At 48.9% G+C, this 24,669-nt stretch overlaps 1 protein-coding gene across 2 annotated transcripts in view; it reads left to right on the plus strand.

The window, feature by feature from the left end:
• PBX1 (PBX homeobox 1) overlaps window positions 1-24,669 on the plus strand; it is a 162,610-nt gene that overhangs the window by 124,174 nt on the left and 13,767 nt on the right. The window contains exons 3-8 of one of the 2 annotated variants that reach the window (XM_067300640.1): window positions 6,111-6,355; window positions 9,800-9,990; window positions 11,083-11,218; window positions 14,776-14,935; window positions 22,902-23,014; window positions 24,489-24,578. In XM_067300640.1, the coding sequence (XP_067156741.1) occupies window positions 6,111-6,355; window positions 9,800-9,990; window positions 11,083-11,218; window positions 14,776-14,935; window positions 22,902-23,014; window positions 24,489-24,578 (935 nt within the window). The remainder of the gene's footprint in view (window positions 1-6,110; window positions 6,356-9,799; window positions 9,991-11,082; window positions 11,219-14,775; window positions 14,936-22,901; window positions 23,015-24,488; window positions 24,579-24,669) is intronic. The other variant, XM_067300641.1, reaches the window with a different exon arrangement.

The following is a 24,669-nucleotide window of genomic DNA, read 5'->3' on the forward strand; positions in this document are numbered from 1 at the left end:
GCAAGCAGCTTGTGCCGGTTCTTGAAAATCTCTTGTTTTGTCATTGCAACCTGGGCTGGCCTGGTCTTGTTCACTGTGCTGTCTTCCTCCGAAATGTCACTATTGCATCCCTGGAGAGTCTGTTCCCAATGCCCTGCCTTGGCTTGTTCTCCTCCAGTTTCTTCTGCTTACCCTTCTCTTTGCGCTTAAAAAATCTTGGCCACGTAGAAACAGGGGTGACTGCACATGCATGCAGCAGTGTCCGAGATGGGCTGGGACGGGGAGATACAAAGACAAGAAGTGGTGGGGAACATTGTACCGAAGCTGGCTGTATCCTGTTGTGAACAGATACCTCCTATTGTAGGAATCTAGCCAGGACAGTCATATGGTTGCCCCTCTTGTATTTCGTTGGCTTTAGGCAACTGGCTGCATTAGGATAAAAAGCTCTTGCCCTTTCTGGAAGACAGGTAGAGCTTGGAGATTTGAGCCTCCTTTTCTGGTCTCTGCCACCTGGCTCCCTTGGCCACAGGGAGCATTGCTAAGCCATCATCTCCTGCTGTGCTGCTGCCATCCTCCCTGACCACATTTAGTTGCCTTCATGATGTTCTTCTGCCAGTGCTGCTTGGGCCTGTCAGATTGGAAGGGTTTGGTATGTTTGGAGAGCAAAGAGTCGTTGAGCTGAGGCCTTTGGTGGTGGAGAGAGGTGGCTGCACGCTCAGCTCCTGCACTGAACTGGCTCTGCAGCTCCCTGTGGAAAAGTGCTCCCAGGAAGATGGAGTAAATATGGGACTGGGAAGTTGGGACGGTGGAGCAGGAGGAGGCCTGGTAGCCACTTTAGTGGGTTTCTTAGGTGTCTTCAAAGCCCTAGGCCATCCCTCAGGACGCAGTCCATTTTGAAGGCACGTGCCCAGCACAGTGTCTAACCAAGGGATGTCTTTCTCCTGCCCTGTGACCCTCTGCCCTGGCTGTAATTCGGGCTGACCAGCTGCCCAGCGCTTGGGAACACTGTACAGCGTTGTGATGTGGGGACACGAAAGCACAAGGGGGGCCTGCTGCCCATCTCACGTGCACGTGGGGGCTGGCTGCTCCGCAGGTGCTCCTGGGGACCAGAGCCTGGCAGATTCCCAGGTCCGTGGGACATAACTTGGTGACTCGAAGTAGTTTCCATCCTGTGTCCCTGAATCACAGGGCAGGCAAAGAACCCAGGGAGTTATTTTCGGCATTGCCTCCTTGCCTGATTCTCGAGGCCAGCCCTGCCACCGCGTCCCTGTGTCCCTGCACCACTGCCAGGCAACAGAGCAGGCCCACGATCAGGGCTCGGATGATTTCCTCCTGCACACGGTGCCCATAATATCTTGCTCGAGAGAGAGAAAGAGCAAGCGAGCGAGCGAGCTTGGGAACCATTTCCCAGGCTGCGCGTGCTGGAGATGCCCAAGCAGAAAATCCGGGCATGACCCAGTGAACTAGAATGCCCCGCTAGTGCGGCTCTCCCGGGCGAGGGAGTTAGCGGCGCGCAGCTGCACGCTGCCTGCCCGTTCGCTGCTGCGCGCCCGCCTGCCACGGGAGCAGGGAGCGCCCGGCCCCGCGGGGCCGTGGCAAGGCAAAGGCAAAGGCGGGCACCGTCCCGTCGCGCCGGGGTGCCCCGCGACGTTTGGGGCATCGCTGCCGCTCTGCGCGGTGTTTGCACCTGCAGGAGCAAACTCTTTGCAGGCAGGGAAGCAGGCAGGGGTTCGGGTTCAGCAACGCGTGCCGCCACTGCCCTGCTCCCCGACTGCGCTCCTCTCCGAGGCAACGGGGAGCAAAGCCCCCGCCGCAGAGGGGTCCGCGGTTCGGCGGGCCCCGGCTGCTCCTAGCGCTGGTGTCGCCGCCGGTCACCCCGATGCGGTGCCCGGCGAGCCGCGGGGCCGGAGGCAGGCGCCCCGGCCAGGATCTGAAGCGGAGCGTTTCCCCTCTGCGGTGAGCTCGGGAGCGTTTTGCAGCAGTGCAAATGGGGACAAGGTGTGTGGTTTTGCTTTGATTTTAAAATACGTGTGTGTGTATATATATATATATAAAATATATGTAGGTATATATATATATATGTAGGTGTGTGTGTATATATATATATAAATTGTGTGTGTGTGTGTGTGTATAGATAAATATGTATATATAAAACTGTATTTTGAGCCAGGTGTGAGATCTCCGCGAGGAGCGAGCACCCTCTAGCGGCATGTGACTCGGCTCCTGGGGTTTCGGAGCCAGCAGGAAAGCAGCCAAAGACAGAAAGTCTTGCTTCGTTTTCCTCCCCGCCGTCCCCCTGGCTGTTAGTTGGTGTCTTTCTTTTTGTTTTTCCTTTTCCTTTCCTTTAATCAGGAGCAGCGAACGGCGGGTCGCGGGGACCGCAGGCCCCACCGTGGGCACCCGGGAGCGGGCGCAGGCTCTCGGTTCCAGGTTTCTGTCGGAAAAGCGCCGCCCGCTCCCGGACAGCGGGGGCACGGGAGCCGAGGGAGTGGGAAACATCATTCTGCTTTATTTCTTTTATTTTAATTTCGTGTGAAAACTGACAGCCTGAGGAGAGCGGAGGCCTTTCGCGATTATCCGCGGCAGCGCCACGGCGCGGGTGCCATAACCCTCCCGCCGCCTGCCCCTCGTGCGCCGCCGCCGTCCCCGGGGCCAGCATCCCTGCCGCGGGGCGGCTTCCCGGGGCTGAGCCGGCCCCGGCTTGCCACGGCCACCGGGAAGGGTAGAGACCGGCGTTAAAGCCCACGGCGGGGTGTGAAACCTCTCCTATATCCCGCTGTATCCCTGTATGCCCCCCATTCTGCACCGAGTGCTGCGCGGCTCCGTCGCGCGTCCGTTGTTATTTTCCACCGGCTGCTCTTCACCCCTGCTGGGGACAGAGATCTCCCGGGCTGCAGGATCCCAGCTGCCTCCCTCTTTTGGGGAACTGGGTTGGCTGAAAGCATTTCGAGCCGAGCGGGAGACGAGCCGGGGGGAGGTGAGGAGGGGTCCGGCCGGCTCCAGTCCTCGGTGCCGGCTGCAGTCGCTTGCGTAGCGCCGGGAAGACAAAAAGCAGCTTTTAAATAATCATTTTGTCTTCTCCTCGCCTGAGCGCAGCCTTCCAGGGATAAATAGGCAGCATCAGTTCTGCTTAGACACATTGGCCTTTTCATTTATTTACTTAATAGCGTTATTCTCGCTGGCCAGCCAAAGCCACGTAATCGCTGCGCGGTGCCGGCCCCGTCTCACCCCGCTGGGTTTTGTCCGGAGCCGCGTGTCCCGCGGAGGGGACCGTCATGTAGCGCACCCGGCACCGCAGCGTGCGTGTATGTGCACATCTACACACGCGCGTGCGCAGCGGGGCGCCAGCCGCACCGTCGGCGCTGGGCCGTGCGGGTGCTTCCCGTCGCGCGGTAATAAAGCGGAGCCGTTATACGGCGCTTTTCATCGTGAAGGAGCTCTCCAAACATAACCTAATTAATCACTTGCGCCTACCCGTCAGGCCAATGATTCCTGAGGTGTTTAATCTAAAAATATTTCCCTTTTGAAATCCCCGATGCGCCTGTTTTGGCAACTCCGTTTTCAGTTTGTTTGTTTGGGGTTTGTTTATTATTTGCCCACGTTGATAACCATTTTTATTTCGGCTTCGGATGTGCTTTTATTTAAGGATTTTTTAGCAGGAGGACAGGGATTTATTCTCTCTCTTCATAGCCAGTATATCTCTCCCCTGTATCTTGTCATCTCTTCCCCTTTCCTCTTCTCTTTTTAAGGATTTTGGCTAGTCTTACCTCTTATTTCAGACTAGGGACCGCAAACCCCAGACCATTTTCTGACGTCTTCCCTTGAATTTCCTCGCCGGTGAATCGCGTCGCGCCAGGACGGCTTGATCCGGGGTGTCTCACAGAATCCCTCTTCTGGCTTCCTGGAGCGATAGCGTAGACGGGAGCAGGGAGAGCGCGGCAGACAGAAATTCCGGATCTTGTCTCCTTGGGTTTCCTCGAGCTCTGAAATTGGCATCTGGATCCAAAGTTGGCACTGTGCCCCCATCCCTATTTATATAAATGATTGTCCCTAGTGTGGAATTATTTATTATTAGCTCATTCTATTGGCAAATTTACTGTTGTAGGGCTTTTTTTTTTTCCTTTTTATTTCCTGACCTTCTAAGCTTTGTTTACAGTCAATGTTTTAAACACAAAAATGCCTGTGGAGTTTGAGGCTTAAAAAAGCTCTGTTACTGTGTGTTATCCAAACCTCTCCACAGGGTCTTTTACTTCAAGTGATTTTATATTAATAACAACTGTATCTTTCTCAAACTTATTTCAGAGTGAGGAAAAACATACCCCTTGTTTGGTAGGGCTTTTTGTATTTTACTGCTCTGTTATAGCTTCTTACTGGCAACTGACTTGAGATATATTTTTTTAAAGACAGTGAAAATCATTTGCTGTTGTTTGTGCTGCAAATTAGGGGGTCAGAAAAATGGGTCAAAGTCATCATAGGTGTAAGCAGGCCCGGCTTTATTAAAATCCATGGGGCATTACCCTGCTCTGTCAGATATATAGAGGTAGGGTGTGCACGAGCGTGTGCAAATGGTGTGTGTGTGTTTGCAAAGTGTTTTGAGTTCCTCTGCCAAAGGAAATGGGAAAACAGAATTCATTTCTCTTAGGAATTGCCTTTTTCTGTTCACTTGTTGAGCCTTTTTTCCCCCCTCTTTTTTTCCCGCAGGCACACACACCTGCGTGTATACATGCAGAAATCTAGGGTTATGTTTGTGTGTTCAGACACCAACTGCATGCATAACCAAAATGGCATTTCCAAATTATATTAAAAAAAAAAAGCGAAAATTTTGCCTGTGTGTTTATATATCAATACATATGGGTGTGAATTCATTCAAAAGGCAGAGGGAGAGATGGTGTGTCCTACGCCCACGCGTGTGCTCCGCAGAATATGTCTCTGCCTCGCTCCTCCGCAGCCCAAGCGCGTGCATGTACGCCGCTTTGCTGGAGCCGGCCGCTCAGGGCTGCCTCTCTGCTCCGCTCTCTCCAAAGCCCTTTCTTTATCCCGCCGCCCTGGCACTTCCAGCTTTCGCAGAGGCTGGAACGTGCCCCTTTGCTGCAAAGCCAGCCCGGAGCGGTCGCTGCGTTCTGGTGTAATTTTGACAGGAAAGCGCTCAAAGGAGACTGACTTTTACTCAAAGCAATAATTGAAACAGCGAGTCCAAAGACAGGGGGAAAAAAATCTCGCTTTGGCAAGTCGTTTTGTGAGGATTGATTTATTGTCGCCCCCTTTTCTTAGCACAGTTTAAACTTCACTTGGATGATCAAATTTTAAAAAAAGGTGCTTTCCAAAGAATAAGATTTATTTGTGCGTTTCTTTGTCTTTTGTTAGGTGGCTAAAAGCTCGTTGTGCATTAGTGAGGCTTTGCGAGCCCTGTCCATCCACATTTAAAGATAGAGGAACTGAGGCACAGCCCTGCCCTGGGCTCTGCTCCTAACTCTTCGCCTTGGCACCTCCTGCAGGAGGGAGGCCGAGCTCTTTCCCCTCTGCCGCGTAGGACTGTGTCTGCTGGAGGCCGCTGCAAACAGTGCAGGATCAGGCCCCAAATGATGTGTTAGGAGATGTGAGAGTGCCTCGGGGCGAGCTGAGAGCTGGAATAGGGACTTCCAGCTTCCCATCCCGTGCTGGAAGCAGGATATGGCCCTCCCGACTTCTTTCAGCACGAGAGCGGCAGTGAGGGGGATCGGGCCGATGCAATGGGAAATGCCAGCGATTGCAAGCGCGCAGTTTTGCTGAGTATCTTAATCCAGAACGTCAGACTTTGCATTAATTCTGCTATTCGGCTCCTACCGGTTCTGCCCTGTTTCCTTCGTACAGGATAAGAAGAAAGAGGCGCAGAAATGGGAGTTAGGAGTTAAAATGCCTTGCTTGCTGCTTCCACCTTGAATTCTCAGCTGTTTGGGTTGGAAAGCAAGGGGCTGCATTTTGGGAGCAGTCATGAGAGCACTTGGGATTCAGATTTCCCTTTTGGGGTGCAGATCCGGGTTCTCTCGCTTTTGCCCGGGGAGGCCCTTTCCGCTCGATACGAGGCTGCCGCTGTCCCCGTTGGTCCCCAGGGCGCGACTCACGGCTCCTTTCCCCTTTGTGTCTCCGTGCAGTGCTGAGCATCCGGGGAGCCCAGGAAGAGGAGCCCACGGACCCCCAGCTGATGCGGCTAGACAACATGCTGCTGGCCGAGGGGGTGGCCGGCCCTGAGAAAGGAGGCGGCTCGGCCGCCGCCGCCGCTGCCGCCGCTGCCTCCGGCGGGGCCGGCTCCGACAACTCGGTGGAGCACTCCGACTACAGAGCCAAGCTCTCCCAGATCCGGCAGATCTACCACACGGAGCTGGAGAAGTACGAGCAGGTAACAGGCTCATTCGTGCCGCGCCGCCCGGGCCCGTCGGAGGGCAGGGGCTGAGCCTTGGGGACGGCGGGCGCAGGAGGAGCAGCCCGAGCCGGAGCCGGCCGCGGTGCCGACGCGGATGTGCGCAGCCTGGAACGCTACTGACATCTATTGTTAAGAGCGTGCGGGCAAACGCAAACTGTTGCTTCGTTTTGTAACGAAAACGCGGGGTTTTAGGCTTGGGACTTCGTTGTTGTTGTTGTTCTGGCATGCGCTGTGCAAACACGCTCAGAATTTATTGCCCCTTTATTTTCTTCCCTGACGTTTTGCCTAAAATTGGCCCTGGGCAGGGGGACTTCTTTTTGAGCTGCTTGCCTTGTTATAGGCAGTTTTTCAGGGAAATCTAAGCAGTGCTTGAAGCAGAATCTTTCTTGAATATTTCTTCTGCCTGAAAAGTTAATTTTCCAGAAGGGAAAAAAAAATGTGTGACTTTTTTCCTGTGGAAAATGATTCTTAAAAAAAAAAAGAAAGAAAAACTATTTGGGTCATGAACGCAACTGTTAGTAACATTGACAATTGCATGAGAAGCTTTGCAGACCAAAACTCAAAATTGGTTTCTTTCAAATGCTTCCAGATGTTCTGCAGACCTCTCTTCTCTGTCGCGCGACTTGCCATTGTGATGAATGTGGTTTCTACCCAGTGGTTTTGGTTTAGAGAGTGTGAGCAAGAAAATATCCCTCCGTTTGGGAGAAGGACTGGCTCCACGGCCAAGGGCCAGCCTGGGTTTTCAGCTCTCTGGTTCAGCTCCATCCTTTGCTGATGCTCCCGGGGCTGTGATCCAAGGCCGGCACTGGGGTCCTTACCAGGCGCAGCTGCAGCAGACCCCTTTGCTGGGAGCAAGCCAGCCTGGCTGTGCCAGCCTGTTTTGCCTGGATAACTGCATGTGTAGAGGCGCCTAGGTATGTCTTGCTTCTTCAGGTGTCTGGTTGCCCAAGCTAAAGATGCTGGGCAGGATCTTCAGGCCTCCACCTGGGGGTAGGAGACAGGAGAAGGTCCTTGTTCGGCACTGAAGGGTTGTTATTTTAGATGGGTGTCCGTAATTTGGAGCTGGAGTCAGTATTGGAGTTTAAGAGGCAAAGCATGGTCATGTCTTTAAGGTGTTTTCACAGTGCATTAAATGAGGAATGACAAGGGGGTGGCCGGCCAGAGGGAACGGACGGGGGTGAAATTGCAAGGGTGACCTTTCATGTCTGTCCTCAGCCATTGCTGCTGCTCCCTCAAGGCAAGTGCACTGGGTGGCATGGCACAAGGGCTCTTCAGCTTTCTCCCATGGGTAGGGGCGGAGAACATGACAGAGCTCATCTTTCAGGCCCCAAGCTGAAGAGAGGGAGAGAGACCCCCAGGTCCAACCCCAAGGAGAGATACCTGAACAGCAGAGCCAGGGAGGACTCCTCCAAGGGCACAGCTGGGCCCAGGCTTTGCAGAGGGCATTTCTGCTCCTTCCTTATGTGGGTGGGAGGTTATTTGTTTGTTTTGTTTTTCTGTTTTTCTTTCTGCATCATTTTTGCCCCTCAAAATAGACCCCCAGCTGAGAGAAGTGTTTACCACCAGCCCCCTTGAGTGAGATAGGCCACATCTTCCCTGCTGTAATCCCATGGCTCACCCAGAGCTTTCCCTCTGGCTTGTTCATTCTCGCAACCCACTTAGGTTGTCACTTTTACCGCAAAGATGCTTTGCAAATGGATGTGTCAGGCCACATTTTGCAGCTGTGGCGAGGCAGAGCTGGTATTGTCACCTGCACCCCTGCAGTCCTTCTGCAAAGCCAGGGTTCAGATGTGGTTTTCGACCTGCGTGCCCCTGTTTCTTGTCCTGTCGGCAGAGCATTTGGAGCAGAGCACCATCACTGGCTGGAGGGAGCTCAGCGCCTGGCTTCACATGGTATCTGGCTGTTGCTGTGACAGCACAGCTCTCCTGCAATTTTGCCTTTAATGCTCTTATTTCACGCGAAGAGGAGACAAGCTAAAATTGCTCAGGCGTCTGGGAGCAAAGAGTCGCCTGGCTTTGAGCTCTAGTAACTGCCGCTCAGCCGGCGCCCTCCGCCTGGGGGAGATCAGAGCTGTCAGTTGAAGCTGATGATGGGCAATTTGTGGGGCTCTGCTGGCCTAGTGACATCTCCCTGTTGGGTCTCAGCCACGGAGGTGTGCATAGGGACTCGTCACCTCCCGGACTAGTCACGGGCAGGCTCTGGGGATGATGAACAGAGGGGGAGAAGCTGCTTGAGAAGCTTGGAAGCGTAGGATGGGAAAGACATTAAGTCAAGTCTATGTCATCAGTCCGCAACATCAGTCTTTCTTTCCCCTTATAACCCCTTTTTTCCCATCATGGGATGGGAACCAAGGACACTGTTCCCCGGAGCAGCTCCACATGTCCCAAGAGCACCTGAAACTTCCAGAGCCATCAGTGTCTGAGTGCTTCTCTTGGCCTAGTTTTTGGGGGCCTGGATTCCAGACTGGTTCTGGGAATTGGAGGAGTCCTGTCCTGCCAATGAGGTGCCGGAGAGATGCAGAAAGAGAGCAAAACCCACACCTGGGCTGGCTGGGCTGTGGACCATGTGGAGGACAGCAGAGTTAGCAACAAGATGTCATGGGGTGCTGTCTCCAGCTTGCAAACAGTTCCCTTTTCATCCTGTCCCAGGGCAGGTGGTTGGGCTGAGAAGTTGCCTATTATCTGGCTTCGTGATTCCTCCTTTCACCCCCCTATTGCTCCCTCTGCCCTGCCCTCACAAAATGGCAAGGGGGCAGCAGGAGCAGCCAGACAGTGCTGTGCCAGCAAAAATCTAATTTGGGTTGTTACCTGCTGCCCTTTCCTGTCAGGGCTCCTGCCTCATTCAGGCTTTAATTATTGTCGTTATTTACTTCTTATCAGATGTGCTAAAAGCCCAGAGCGTGGCTGTGTCTCTCTTGAGAGCTCTTCTCGTGAAGCACGGAGGTGGCTCTGCAGGCACCGGGCGCTGGAGTCTGTCTGGGGCAGCGGGAGGAGGGATGAAGGACTGAAAAGTTCATGGTTCTCCTCAAATGCATCTATAACTCCTCCAGTCCCATCCGGAAAAGCAGCGTAAAGGCTGGAATTTCTTCATGCTTCACATGGGTCCCAGGGTTTCACTTAGCCTAGGTCCATCCATGACCCCTGACAGCAAGGAAATTGGCTCCTGCCTTTACTTTAGTGTGTTTTGGGAGTCTTTCATGCCCTCTGCCTTGTAGGCAAGAGAAATTCATCTCTCCCCTGAGAGTCAACAGCCTCCCAAGCCTTGCCTTGAGTCTGCCTTGACAAACCCCGACCTCACAACTCAGCAGCGAGGCTTCTACCTGTGTGTTCGTCCTTAACTGTGTTGCCTCTGTACTGTCCTTGACGCCATCGAATGACCTTCCGATCCTGGGGTTTCTTTTGCTTTTCTTGCCATCCCAGGCATGCAATGAATTCACCACCCACGTGATGAACCTGCTGCGTGAACAGAGCCGGACCCGACCGATCTCACCGAAGGAGATAGAGCGAATGGTGAGCATCATCCACCGCAAGTTCAGCTCCATCCAGATGCAGTTGAAGCAAAGCACGTGTGAAGCCGTCATGATCTTGCGCTCCCGATTTCTGGACGCGCGGTAAGTGCACTCCCTGAAACCCTTCTCCACACCTACGGTCTCCATTGGGGGTTGGAAAGTGCCTTATGGAGTCATGGCAGAAGGCATCCACTTTCTCTTTTGGGCCTGTGGATGGAAAGATGAGATGGGTCTGGGGCGTTGGGTTTTGTGAATGAACAGCTGTGAAAACAAAGGATCAGAGTGAAGGTGCAATATCGTTCAGGCCTGGGAAAGGTGTTCTGAGGTGCTGGAGTGAATCGAGGTCCATTTGCAGAGCAGTGTCTCTTGGTTCCCCCCTTAGCTTCCTCATACCTTGGTTGCCTGGGTCCTGGCAGGGGAGGGAAGAACAGTAGTACAAGACATTCACAACTTCTGTGTCAGGGAGGATCCCAGCTGTAGCTTGAGAATTGCATGTTGATGATTTTGCTGTGGCAAAAGAAAATTCTGTGGCATATCGCAACAAGTCTCTGTGGTCAAGATGTTCACTTAGTTGGGGATGAAAGCTAATCCTCCAGCCCATCCTGTTCCCTCTAGTTTCCTGTTCTTTTCCCTCTGTTTTCTTTGTCCCAGATTTTCAGCATGCTGCAGAATTATTTTCACTCCCCAAGCCAGTTACGTGCAGGCTGAAGGCTTGGGCTGTGACTTGAAATGGGGAGGAGAGGCAGCTATGATTTGGGGGCACTTGGGAAGAGGTAACAGATGGCTAGTGTCTAGCTGTAAATGGAGCAAACCTCACCAGGTTTATATCCTTCACTGCTTTTTTCACCCAGACCTTTGCAGAGTAGTACTGACATCGTTATCCAGGGCAACCAGACTTTTCAGGTGTAGGGGCTGGTTGCCAGTTTTAAAATTTCTGTGAGCTGGAGAATGCAGTGATAATTTGAGAAAGAGACTTATTTGCTCTGGAAGGCGCTGAGAAAAGAGTTGCTGACAAGGTTCCGTTAGAGGTTTCTTGATCATGAGTCTATTGCACGCCATGCTCCCAGGAGTAGGAGAAGGAGGGAGGGAAGCGTGGAAGGTCAGAGAGTATCAAAATTACATTTTTGTTTCTGGATCCCTGGCACTGATTCCCTTTTCTTTTTGTTCTGTTTTTCCATCTTTTTTCACGCCAAGGCGAAAGAGACGAAACTTCAACAAGCAGGCTACGGAAATCCTGAATGAGTATTTCTATTCCCATCTCAGCAACCCTTACCCCAGTGAGGAAGCCAAAGAAGAGCTAGCCAAGAAATGCGGCATCACAGTGTCACAGGTAAGAGCCCAGAGATACAGCGAAGATGGCTACCGCTAACAAGAAACCTTGCCATTTTGAAGGGCAGCCCAGACCTCAGTGAAGTCAGTTATTTCCTAGTGCTGACTATTTAATTACCAAATGAGTGCTTGGTTTAGAGCAAGGTAGTAAAAGTGGATAGGAGAGCAGAAGGAAGACTTGCAGGATGAAGCTATGGGTGGAAGAAGAAGAATTTTGGAGAGGTCTCAGAAGGGACTGCATAGAAATGATGTGATGTGACCCACAGAGGCAAAGACAACTTGAATTATTTGCATAAATTTGAGGCAGCCACATAGTTTCTGGAATCTGTAGCTCTGACCTGGGAGCTTCCAGGAGTCAAGAGAGTACAGTCAGTCCTTGAAGTGTTCAGCTGTACGTTGTTGAGGCCTGCCCTTTTATTTCCTCTCATTTTGGAGCACTGCATATGTTTGGAAGCCAATCTATATGACCTGGTAGTCTCATCCTCATCCGAGCTTAGTGCTCCTTCTCGGCTCCCCTTGCGTTTGCCATCTTCGGGCCCTTTCCTGCCCAGACACATGCCCATTCACCGCTTGAGTAAGCTGAAGACAGCAGTAGCATTGAGTGTCCTTGCAAGAGCTTGTTTGCCCTCAGCAGGAGCAGCAGCATCCAAGGGGATATGTCATCACTGTGTAATGCCTGCTGAGTGACTCTGATTGCATCCTCTGTGTTAGAAGACCCAAACATCAGTTCTGCTCAGTCACCTACAAGAGACAGGACACACTGGCTCAAGTAAAGCTAGAGTTTTCCTGAAGCATCCCCTACCATTTTAAATTGATCTGTTCATACTTATAACTTCTGCCTTGCAAAGAGAAAATGCCCAGGAGAAACACTACACTTATGGTATTTCTGACTGTGCTAAAGTAAGACTGCATTGTACCTTGTCCCTAGGATCTCCCTTCCTCTACCTGGTACCTGACTGTTCATCCAAAGAAGGTAGAGAGAAATGCAGATGCAGGTTTCTGATTTTGCTAAGACTAGGTGGGAGTATGGGATACATGAGTCTGTACAAGTCATGAGCTGACCTCCAAGGCTGACCAGGGTTAGGCAGGTTCTTTGCTTCGCAGGTTTTGAGATGAAGATGAATCATGGTGGCCATGTATTCTGACTTCCTTCCCAGTGGAGTTCAGAGCAGTTCACTGACTGGCTCCAGCATTCGAAGCCAGAATATCTATTGCAGAGAGATCGCCAAGTGGGAAGATAGCAAAGAAGCACATTGGCATTAGTGAGAAAGCTGGAAGGAGAAGTGGAATGGAGTTACTGACTAACAGTGCCTGCTCCTGGTGCAATATTCTCTCCCTGGTCTGGGTTGGGCGCTGATTTGAATCGTTACCTTCTGCCTCCCAACATCACCTGGAGTCTCAGCAGGTTATATTTTCTTTATCCTGCCCTGCAGCAGTGTAGGGCTGGGTATATGCAGTTCGGTAGCAGGTAGTGGATGAAGCCACTTCTGTACAGAAGCTGTGGAGCGCTCTAGGAGCACTAGAGATAGAAAACATCACAGGAATTAAACCTTTCAGATGTCAGCTATCAACACCCAAGCCAAAAAAATTTCCCTGGGGCGAGGAAAAAATTGGTGAACTCCCCAGAATGAGCATCCAGTCTTGTCTTCTGTGTTTTGGCACTTGAGCTGTCCTTTTGGAAGGGGGAGCACTGATGTGCTGCTTTGACAGTGTCACCAGCAAGCCACGGGACAGTGTCCTTGCAGTCAGGACAAAGAGGTTGTTCTTCTCTGAGTCCCAGCTCAAGTTTGCACCCCAAGCAATCCCAGGAAGGGTTGGAGTTCTCCTGGGAGAGTACAGCATCCTCGGGCATTTGACCATCTAGCCTACTCATCCCTTTGAACTTTCTAAATCAGTGTCAGTAGCAGCTGGAAGTTGTCTTCTGCTTAGATTCTCCCAAATCTCTATGTTCAGTGATGTCGATGAAGAAGCTGAGAGCTGCTTCCCAAACTCTGGACTGAATCTTTCCCCTGTCTTCCATGAACTTGTTTGTTGTGATATGGTGTCCATGAATGAACAAGGTATTGTCAGCAGGGTTCTGGGTGGGATTTTGGGTAAAGAGTTTATGGTGGTTCAGAAGGTACCTTGACATTTTCCCTAGAGAAGCAGCTCTGGCAGGATACTGCAGCTGGATTTCACAGACTTGAGAGTTTCCTACCGCTGTGCTGAGCCTGTGACATACAAACTTTGGGGTGTTTATCCAGCCGTCTGATGGGTTCTCCAGGTCACGGTATTTTTGAGCGTTCGCAGTGCTGGTCCCAGGATGCCACCTTTACAATCTGCAAAGATCACCTGCTCGACCTCTTCTGGGGGCTTTCTGAGGATTGTGCATTGCCCTGCTGCAGACCCAGGAAAACACCAAGTTTGACATGAGCAGAGCTACACTGCTTCACTCGAACTTCAGATCTGGCCCATCATTTTCAGCTGTTTCTTTAATTTTATAATAAATCAACCAGTCTCATTCAGCGCACTTTTAGGCACTTGAAGGCACCAGGCACATAGAGGTCTCTGGGGAATCACAGTGGAAACATCTCCCATAGTCTCTGCCTGCCTTCCTCATCTCTCAGTGGACTTTTTGAGGGGTGGGGACACAAGATGTGAGCTGACAACCTGAGCTTGAGCATAGCTGGGGTGCGTGAAACAGAAATCAGAACGGAATGAAATGAAAGTCATCTCAGCTATCTTAAATATCCATTTTCCAAAGGTCTCAGTTGTTCACTGGGACCAAAGCTAGGTCTTCTGATGTGCCTAATGCTGCCTTTCCAGTCTTCCTCTGAATGTGTTCTTTACTCCTAGTTTATATAGGAACGCATGCTAAACCAGTACAAAGCAGATTTCAGCTGGATTAAGAGCATTCAATTCTGGACTTTTGCACTGATTTAACTCAGACAGGTTAAAAGCAGAACTTAAGTGATATCAAGGCAAGTTTGTGTGTCAGCCAGGCCTGAGTATCTCATGCAGCAAGCTGGGTCCTGGTCAATAAATTCTTTGGGGATTTTTCCTGAGAGCTGCCCAAGCTTCTCTACAGGGAAGGAATGGGACATCTGGGAAAGGAGCGGGAGGAAATGCATTGAACTGCTGTCCTTGTCAAAGGGACACTGAGGAGGAGGCAAATAAAAAGTACTAAAATAATACATGTTCATTTTTAAATTTTGCAATTTCAGGGCTTTTTTGCTTTCTCACTTTTTTAAACTCGTCTGATATTTGTGTGTGTTTCAGGGGGTGGGGGTAGCAGTTAGTTACTGTAGAGTGTCCCATTAATGGAAATCACATCCATAGAGGAACCAAATGTATCCACACAAACTTGGCTTTCCCAAGTGGGTCTGACTGCCATTCCTGGGGTTGGTGTGATACAAGCAGTAAAAGGTGCCCCCTTCCATATATTCACATTTCCTGTGATAACAGGGGGGAAAAAAAGAATTTGCACTGCTTAACCTGAATTAACCCACCTTCCTCACCCAGCCACGCTTTCCGGAATGGAAACTTTAATGTCTTTGTCTTTTCTTAAACTCGCTCTAGGTATCAAACTGGTTTGGAAATAAGAGAATCCGGTACAAGAAGAACATAGGTAAATTTCAAGAGGAAGCCAATATTTATGCTGCCAAAACGGCTGTCACGGCTACCAATGTGTCAGCCCATGGAAGCCAGGCTAACTCACCCTCAACTCCCAATTCAGCTGGTTAGTTTTTTTTTTTATTTTGGGTTGTTAGTTGTTTGTTTTTTTGTTCGTTTTTTTCCCCTTCCCTCTAATCTTTCTCTCTCTCTCTCTCTCTTTCTCATTTTCTCCCCTTGGTTTTCTGATTTTTTTTTTGGTTGGCTTGCTTTTGTGGTCTTTTTTTTTTTTAAAAAAAAAAAGATAGATGGGTTTCTAAATTTTGGGGTTGCTTTGGGTGGGGAATACTTTATTTTCATTTCTTTTTTTTTTCCTTCTTGGTTCCCCATTCCGTTCTGGTTTTTGTTCAAAAAGCGATGTGATCAGACCGTCTGACTGATGGTGATGTGCTGGGGGTTATATGCATGGATGATAAACACAAAAAACAGGAAAATGGCTAGAAAAAAATTGCTTGGATGATTGCTTGCTTGTTTTTTGGGAGAGGGAGAAGGGAGTAAAAAAGAAAAAAAAAGTCCTTGCATACTTGTTCTGTTTCGCTAGGGGGTGAAAGCATGAGTGGCTCTAATTAATAGAACCCAACACTTGTGGGATGTCCCAGCTCATGCCATTTTGGGGGTTGTTTCAGGTAGATTTTTATCTTTTGGTTTTCTTTCTACTGTGGTTATCTTTGATTGATTACAGAAGTGTCTGGATCACCTGCAACAGTGTGCTCTGTGTGAATTTTATTCTCCCTTTGTGTCAGTATGGAAAATACTGAAATCCATGGGTTGCTTTGTTCCCCTTCCCCCTTCCCTTTCCCCCTCTCCTCCCCATTTGTTGTGGTTTCCATTTTGTTTGTTTAGAGGGTCAAAGGCACAGAGCACTTTGCCCAGATTTCATCTCCTCCGCTAGAGAGTGATACTTAGTTCGTTCACAGTGTCTGCTGCAAGACGAGCTGATCCAAAAGTGATCCCATACTGTGGTTGGCATGCTTTGTTCTGGTTGTGCTCAGCTCCCAAGAGAGATGGGAAAATTGGGACCTGATTAAAAGGAAAAAAAGTTAACTTCATGGGTGCCATGTACCTAAAATTGTCTGTACAAATCTCTTTGTGCCTATTTTCTTTTTAGGGGTGGGAGGGAGAAGGGGAATGTATCACCCATGTGTCTTTGAGCTTGGTGTCTGATCACGATACCCTTTCTTCAGGGCATGAAGCGTGCTGTTATCAGGTAGGCTACTAAGAGGAAGGAAATGATGGAGGAGTGAAGGGGGAGGCGGGTGGGAAGAGAAGCCGGATGTTGAACAGATCATTGGTGGTATATCATACAAACGCTGGCTGTTACCATGACATATAGTGAGTGCAACTTTGCCTGTGACAGATACCAGAAGACTCACACCCCAGAAACACCCCTGGATCTAGAGGATCCGGGAGGAAGGTGGAGGAAGCAGAGCCAAGGGTCAAACAAATGAAGAAACACCAGTGTGGGTTTCTGGCTGATTTCCCAAACCAGCCCTCCACAGGAGGGGAAAGACCATCTGTTATCCAGGAGCTCAGGTGGTAAACGGTGGTTGATCTCTGTGCTGGGGAGCTCATCCACACCTCCCAGTGACTCACGTGACAGTTTGCACAAAAGCATTTGGTAGGTTTAGTGAGTTGGCCAGTGGAGAGAAGCCCCTGTGCACAACTGCTTATCTTCCAGGGGGCTTACCTGCTAGGAGGCTGCTAGCCCACCTGGAGCAGGAGATGTTGCAGCTTTTGGTTCAAGGTCAGAAGCATTGCTGGAAGGCATCCTTCACGCCTCTGCATGCGCAGGGTTGTCTGTGATGGGCCGTACTGTAGCCGGAGCAAGCTGTGCTGCCAGCTCTGGTTTGGGCGAGGTGCTTAGAAGGTTCAGGAGGAAGTTGTAGAGTTTTAGAAGGATAGATGGTTTGCAAAAATTTTCGTTCTTTTCTTTTTCTTTTCCTTCCATTGTTTTAACTGCTAAAGATTTAGATGCAGTTTTAAAAATGTCATCCTTTGCAAACAGCTCACTCAAAATACTTGATCAGATGGAGTCTGTTGATGTTAAACCCCTCCTCTTCGTTTAGAAAAGCCTGGAGGATAGACAGCAGAATTGTGTGTGTTGTCAGAGATACCCTCCTGCATATGGCATTGTCCTGCAGTCCGCACCAGCTTGAAACAAAACACAGGTTTTGTTCTTTTCCTCTTTCTTCAATTGGAGTTAGATCTAATGTCCTGGAATAGCAAGGGAGAAGCTCCAAATGACTTAAATGGGTTTAGATCTGGTCTACGTATAGTGGAATAGGCATTTCCCCAGTGCCTGCCCAGTTAAATATTGCTCCAGTGCAAGTCTCTTTCTGCGACTTCCCCACAGGCAGTAACACGGCTGTTTTGAAGATAAATTGGCCAGTACCCTGCAGTAAACGACTAAGATAATCCCTGGATAACACTACACTTTCAAGGAAGGACAAACAGTCTTGTTATTAATGTGTAAGACTTGAACTCCTGGGTCCTCTTTCTGGCTCGCTTGTCTGTACTCCAGAAACATTGACCTCTTTTCATGTGCCTAATGTGGTAAAGCAGCACAGTAATGTGAGGGGAGCTCTCAGGCCATGAAGATCCTTGTTCTGCTAGAAAAAATGTGTGCTCTAACCTGGACCACCAATTCCTGACACCTTCCCTGTATGCTGCAGCCATGGGATGGGAGAGCAAGGGGGACGCACCTCTTTTCCGCACTGCAGTAGTCTCTGGGTCAGCTTGCAGTGATAGTGGGATTGGATGTCCTTGGGTTCCTCTCTTGAGAAGGCAGCTGGAATGGTCTCAAGATTTTATCTCCAACAGTGGTGTGCCAGGTTGAGATCTCCCCAGCTGAGCCGTGTAGATGTAACAGCTGCATCAAGCATCCCTGCACTATGTTATTTTGGGCAAAGGCATATCCTGATGACATGCAAAGTCATGTGACCTTCCCTGCTTCAGGCCACCCTGTAGCTGCTAGTAGCAAGGGTACACCTGTACCTGCTAGCTGTGAAATACCATTCCATTAAAGATTTGGAGGATGTTGTCAAGGCCCTTGAAAATCCAGTCCTCAGATGTGCTGAATCACCCTGGGCAGGGGCAATGTTTGGGAGGAACATGGAAATGGATGAAGAGGTGAAGAACTAACGTGGATGGTGACTCTCCTATTATGCTGCAGGCTTTTTTCCATTTCCAGATCATTGTCTGAGACTTTGGTGAGGAAGGAGACTGAACAGACTTGATTTGCTGGGAATTTTGGGGGCCTTCTCATTTAAATAAAGGTGTTTTGGAAGAAAGAGAGTAGGCAAAAGACAGGTCATGAGAAAGAAGCAACCAGCAATGTAGTCCCTGGAGGGCTGTGATGTTGGAAGAGGATGTGGAACTGTATGTGATGGGACCTGGGACAGGAGCTAAATTCATTTCTGCTGTGGCTACGCAGGCCCATCTGTTCTTTGCATTGGTGCACATGTTACTGGAGATTGGTGAATGGCTACAGTCAGTCAAAGAGATTGGCCACACATTGACAAGGGCAAGGATTGCATCTGTCTAGCCATCTGGCATGTTCTGAAGCAGGGTCCCCCATCCTCAGTCACCCAGGCCTGAATGTCAAACACCTTTTCATCCCGAATACACACAGTTGGGCTTTATCAGCCAGATGTTCAAATAAGCTGAGATGTCTGGCTCATTTGGGCTAACAACTCCCCAAACTCACTTTGATTGCCTGGACAATCTCAGCACAAAAACCACATGGTAAATGAAAGTTATTTAATGTGGACGAACCCTTTTGCCAGCCAGATTCCTCAAGGACCACAAACAGGTGATGACATGCGGTGAAATCTTCCATGCAGAGCAGCCAGAATTGTCCTGAGGTGTTTTTTGTTTTTTTTAACTCATCTTTTTGTTTTGTAAAAACCTTCTTGCAAAGCTGCTGATGGAGGCGATCATGCTTTCTGGAAATATACTTCATCTGGCACTGGCCTGATTGTTGCTGTGCTCTGTGTCCTCTCTCTTCTCTGCCTTCCTCCACTTTTTGTGACACTAGTTGTTCAGAGAGTGCCAGAGTGCGGGGCTGGAGAGGACCCTGCGAGAGCTTCAGTGGAGAGATTATCCTGATCATGACTGAGTGTTGCTTGGCAAGTGGAAAAGGAACAAAAAATTCCCTGCTGGGCCTGCTCAGAATATTTTTGTTTATTTTTAGACCTGATGTCAAACTCGGTGGCTTTGTCCAGCTGAGGAGCTACATGGTCTATCAGGTTCTTTCATCATCTTTGGCCATGGTAGGAGCACAAGGGAAAGCTACCTCCTGTATCTGAGGGGAGTTGAATTCTGTGCTCTTGATGCGTGGGTGTCCCTGCCATTGACTTCAGGTAGGAGTCTTGTATACATGACCAAAGTTGACTTCAGTGGTTTAGTGTGCTGAATGTCCACCTGACTGGTGGAGAGTGGAATGAAGCAGCAGATGAAGATGGTTTGATTTCAGCTCTGATGAACACCATTACTATGTTTGTTTATTCTTGACACCCTTTGAATTGTCAAATACTTTAGAGAGAAGGACTTGTTAGACATCCTGGAGAATTTGAGGCGGAAGTGGAAACTGTCAAAAACTGTTGGCATTTGAGAAGCTGGTGAATGAGCACCCTGAAGAGTTGGAGGTGGTGCAAAAATACCAGCAATCAAGCTTGTGAGAATTTTTTAATTGGAGGTAAACTTCAAGAGAGTTTTGCTCATCATAAGTGTTAGGGATTGAAGAGAGATCCCTTTGTCGGCATTGTGTAAATGTAGACTTTCACCCGAAAGCAAGATCTGAGTGCCTTAGCACAATTGTTTCACTTAAAATATTTCCACCACTTTTCCTGGAGTTGCTGTTGGATTGATGGAAACCCAACACTAAGGAATGATGGTGATAGGCCTTGGGTTTGATAAGATGTACAGATGCTGAGGATGAACCACTAAATTCCACACTGCTTCAAGCTGCAATGAGTGTTGTTTTTTCTGGTATTCCTTTGTCTCAATTATAGCATCAGGGGACTTCCATGCCAAGATCAGAGCCCTTTTGTCCTGAGTAAGCTCAAAGATGATCATTACCCCTCAATTCTTGAGGATTCTGGGATTAAATTACGACCATTGAAAAGCTCTGGTGTGTTTAAAATGGAGCCTTTTAGAGACACAAATTAGATTTATGATGGAGCTTCTTCCAGTGGAAGGATTTGACTTGTATTCCCTGGTCTTGTCCCCACTGAGGATACTAGCATCTTAATTTTAAGGGCTCTTCTCATTCCTGCCTCCTCTCCCAACCACCCCAGTGCATCAGCTCCTCATAGCTGCTTCTCTGAGACTTTGGGCCATCATAATTTTCACACGTGGCTAGTACGTACAGAGCAGAGTGCTGAAACAGCAGAGTAGGCAGCGTAAAGGGCTCTCTGCAGTTATGGCTGTGATACAAATGCATCCATACATGCGGGCCATTGGTATGCGCATATTTATCTTTGCATCCACATCAGCAGCAAGACATATTTACCGTTTAGATATGCACATATATTGTAAAAATACCCTGTGCCAATAGCAGTGTATATCTTGCAAGTGACATCTCCAGCGCTCCTCATGATTTCCAAGACACCGGTGCTTTTCAGAACTAGAGTTTGTAGCTGTTTATTTTTATTTCCTCACTCCCATTCTCAGTTTTACAGGAGGGTTTGTTAAGTTTCAATAAAATATCAGTTAAGTTTACGTTGGTTTTATTTTTTATTATTATTATAATTTTGTTTTGGTAGGGGAAGGTAGAAGATGTTGCTCTGCTGGGGATAGAGTGATAGCAGTGTCTTGTCAGTTGCTAAGGGATTCCCGAGTTCTCTTCCCTGCTCTGCCACTGACTATTTGTGTGATCTCAAAGGTTTTTAATCACCTTAGAAGAACAGGACAATGCGTTCTGCTTCTTGTGAGGGTCAACTGAAAAGTCATTGGTTTTCAACTGCTGTGGGAGTACAAAACCATCTTATTGCCCTGTGCTTTTATTCCAGTGTTCAAAGTGATCATTTAGAAAACCTAGTAAGAAGCATCTTTGTGTATGTGAAAAGTGTCCATCTTCATGATTACAGCTGAGCAGTGTCAGGGTGGCATATCCTCGGTCTGCCAACTCGCTTCCATGACTTCTGCTTTTAAAATAGCAAGTAACCTGAGAGGTTGGGAAGTGACAGGTGCCCTTTGTCAGCTGAGTGAAGGAGGTGGTGGTTACAGCTGCCTTGTGACTAGTCCCGGTTGTTTTATGCACCATTGTTTGATCGTTCTCTGGAACACGCTGGGCAGGGTTGGCAGTGAACACAGACAATGGAGCTATTCCTGGCTGTGCTCCTTCTAGGCATGAGTGGGAGGGTCCTGATCCAAGACTCACTTTGCTCAAGATAAGTCTTTCTCTTGACTATCCTGAGTGTTGTATCTAGCAGTGATTTTTCTGCCTTCCTTTAATTCTGAGACTTGCTAGCACTTGGTAAAAGAGCCTTTTGCAAAGAGAGTGGTAGAAAGTTTAGAGAACATGAACCCTCTAGCACAGACCTCCCATCTGCTCCCTGACCTTTCTTGGAGATAGTTTCCATCAGAGGATCCTTCCTGCTTGATTTCCAGGGGAGAGCTGGAGTCTGTCCAGAGTGTTCCTTCCCTCTCCAGGACAAGCCAAGAGATGGGCTGTCAGACCTTTCTCAGAGCGTATGCATGAGCCATCATTGGGCAATTCCACCAGGACTGTGGTTGCCAGTCTTCCAAGCTGGAAATGGCAGTGGAGAAGATGAGAGTGTATTTGGGGTTGGAGCTGAAAGTGTAGCTGACCTGGGCCCCTGAAGTCTCTCCTTTCCAAGGCTAACGTCATGTTTATAACCAAACCTTGCACGTTGAGCTGTCTCACACTTAACGCGCTGATCTGCACGATAAGTTCTGAAATAATCCCATAAAAACTTTTTATTTATTTTTAACCCCCTTCCCTCCCCCCCACCTTCCAGTTACATGATGGGTTTGTTTCTCCTGTTCAGCAGTTGGTAGGTGTTCAGATATCTCAGAGCTGGAAGCATAAAACCTTGTTTCTGCAAAGGCAGGAAGATTTTTTTATCATTCTTTTTTTTTTTTCTTATCCCACCCAGTTGTCTTCACTGTTACCATTTTTTTCAGTTTAACGTTGGCAACTGGTGCATGCGGTGGGGAATTTGCTTACAGAGCTTGTTCTTCTTGGGCAGCTGGCCCAGTAGGAAAGATGACACCCTTGCTTTCTCTCATAGCCCATCACGATGAAAGACACTTGCCAAAGTGATTGCTAATGGAAGGCTAGCCCAGGTGCCTTCACGTTTTTGTGCACCTTCACTCTTGGCGTGCTGCAGTTCCCACCAGTGATGGATTTCTTGTGGAGGACAGTGACATCCCTTCTATTGCAGTGTCCTGAAGGCAAACTCCACACTCTGCTCCCTTGCAGAGCTCACCTTAACTCAGCGGGAGCTCTGACCTTGCAACTGGATGGTGTCTGGATGTGTTCACCTTGCAGAGAGCATTGCAGTGTAGATTTAACCAGGCTGATCTGAGCTTCTCAGGAGCCACAGTAGCATGGGTCTGGTTAGCCTTGCTGAAAAGACTTCTGCTTTCGATAGCAAGGCTTGTTTGAGTAATTCTGTTCTCCAGTACAGTCTGCTGGGTGGACACCTCCAAAAATCAAAATTTTCGAAGCTGCCTGAAGGATTTTGACACCCTGAAATGAAAGGAAATGGCTGTCCGAGTCTTCCAAGATGGGTTTTGTTTCTCTTGGTCCAGAGCATGAAGAATCCTTCCTCCAGCTGAGGAGCTGTTCAAAGACATTCCTGACATTGAGGTGTAACAACATGTGGCTTTGAATAACCTTAAGAGTGCATCCTTTTTTTTGCTTGCTCTGTTCTTCATACTACTAACCTGACTGTGTGTTTTGTTTTTGTGGTTGCTTTGCATGTTGTTCCTTCCTCTTGGCTGAGAGTCATGGGGTGGATCTTTTTCCTTTCTGTGATTCAGGTGCCTCACTCTTTCCTTTCCAGGTTCTTCCAGTTCTTTTAACATGTCAAACTCTGGAGATTTGTTCATGAGCGTGCAGTCTCTCAATGGGGATTCTTACCAAGGGGCCCAGGTTGGAGCCAACGTGCAGTCACAGGTAGGGACCCATCCGATGTACTGCCAGTGAATGCATTAGTGTTGGAGGAGCCTTTGATTGTATTGGCACTTCTCCCTCCCGTCCGAAAAGAGCAAATCTCAACCAGCACAAACGAACCAACCAACACTTAAAAAAGGCAAAGCAAACCAAAAAAGCAACTGACCAACCTAAAAAAAGCAACAGCAACAACCGCCAAAAAAATCAATCAAAAAGAAACCAAAACCAAACACCCAAACAAACCAACAAACCATGGTCTTGAGGAAACTTGCCCACACTTTGTGAATGCATTTGGCTCTGGCTTGATAGTCGTACTAGGAGGAGAGGAGGTTTAGGAGAACAGGCATGTACTCAAAAGAAAGCAGCTGAGGTTTAGGTTCTGCTTGCTTTATTCTCCAAGGGAAGGGGCCAGATGTTTGGACTGGTGTCTCGTTTTACAAGGTTTCCACTCATTCCTTTGATGCCAAACCAGGTGTCTGCTGAAAGTGCTGAAATATGCAGCAGCTAGATTTTTTTTTTTTAATTAAAAGCCACCCCCTCATCATCTCTCCATCTCCCTAAAGCTTAGGCACTCACACCACCCATTTACAGACCAACAAGACAGAGCAAGGGAACTTTGGGCACTGTTACTGAAATGTCAACCCATGCTTTGGACAAAAATAAAGAATTAAAAAGAAAAAACAGTAACTCGCTCTGATCTCCCACTTCCCATCTGATGTCCAGATATGCCGTGAGTCTGCTCTCTGGCATCTAAGGCTTTGTATCATGTTGAGAAATGACAGCCACTCTGACACCTTCATGTTGGGCAAAGAGAGCTTTCTAAAGCCAAGGTTGCTCCCCCTCACCAAGCTGGATGCAGAGAAAGCATGCCATCTGTGGGCAATGGGCTGTGCTCACCATGCATACTGCTGGCGGGGACAGGATGGGGTAGTGGAGGGAGAGGAAGGGGGCACACGGAGGAGAGATGGCGATCCGTTGTGGTGGTAGGTATATTCTCTCTTGGGGCCCTCCAAAACGAAGGGAGGAGCCACACTTACCCAACTCCGATGATCTTGTTCCACTGACATGAACTCCTGGCGCTCGGGGCCGAAGGGTGGCAAAGGATAGGGGTAGCAAAGTGGGTCCTCAGGTGCAACCGTGAGCCAGCTGCAGTGACATGCTCCAGCGAGTCCGACCCCCACACTTGCCATGCTGTTTTCCCTCTGTGCTGTTTCTGTCACAAGGCTTGAGACCAACAACAAAGTGTGACAAGGCCATCGGGGCAGGCTGGCGGGAGGTGAGGGAGGCAGGAACAGTCCTCTACCTTGGATGTCACCCTGAGACCAATTGCGGTCCTTTTTTTTCCTTCTTTGAATATATACCTTTATTACTGTTTGTTTGTTTGTTTTTATCATGCCAAAGATGAACGGAAGCAGCTTTGCCCGCCTAACCTTTCTCCCACTCTAATTTGTGTCTTTGTTGTCGTTGGTTTGTTTAGGTGGATACCCTTCGCCATGTTATCAGCCAGACAGGAGGATACAGTGACGGACTCGCAGCAAGTCAGATGTATAGTCCGCAGGGCATCAGTGTAAGAAAAAAAAAAAAGGCTTGGGTTCTTGTTTTATTTTTTTCCCCCTTCCATTTTTGTTCTCTCACTACCAATTATTTCAAAGCCATAG

Source organism: Apteryx mantelli, chromosome 8 (assembly GCF_036417845.1).
Source record: "Apteryx mantelli isolate bAptMan1 chromosome 8, bAptMan1.hap1, whole genome shotgun sequence".
Taxonomy (NCBI): Eukaryota; Metazoa; Chordata; class Aves; order Apterygiformes; family Apterygidae; genus Apteryx; species Apteryx mantelli.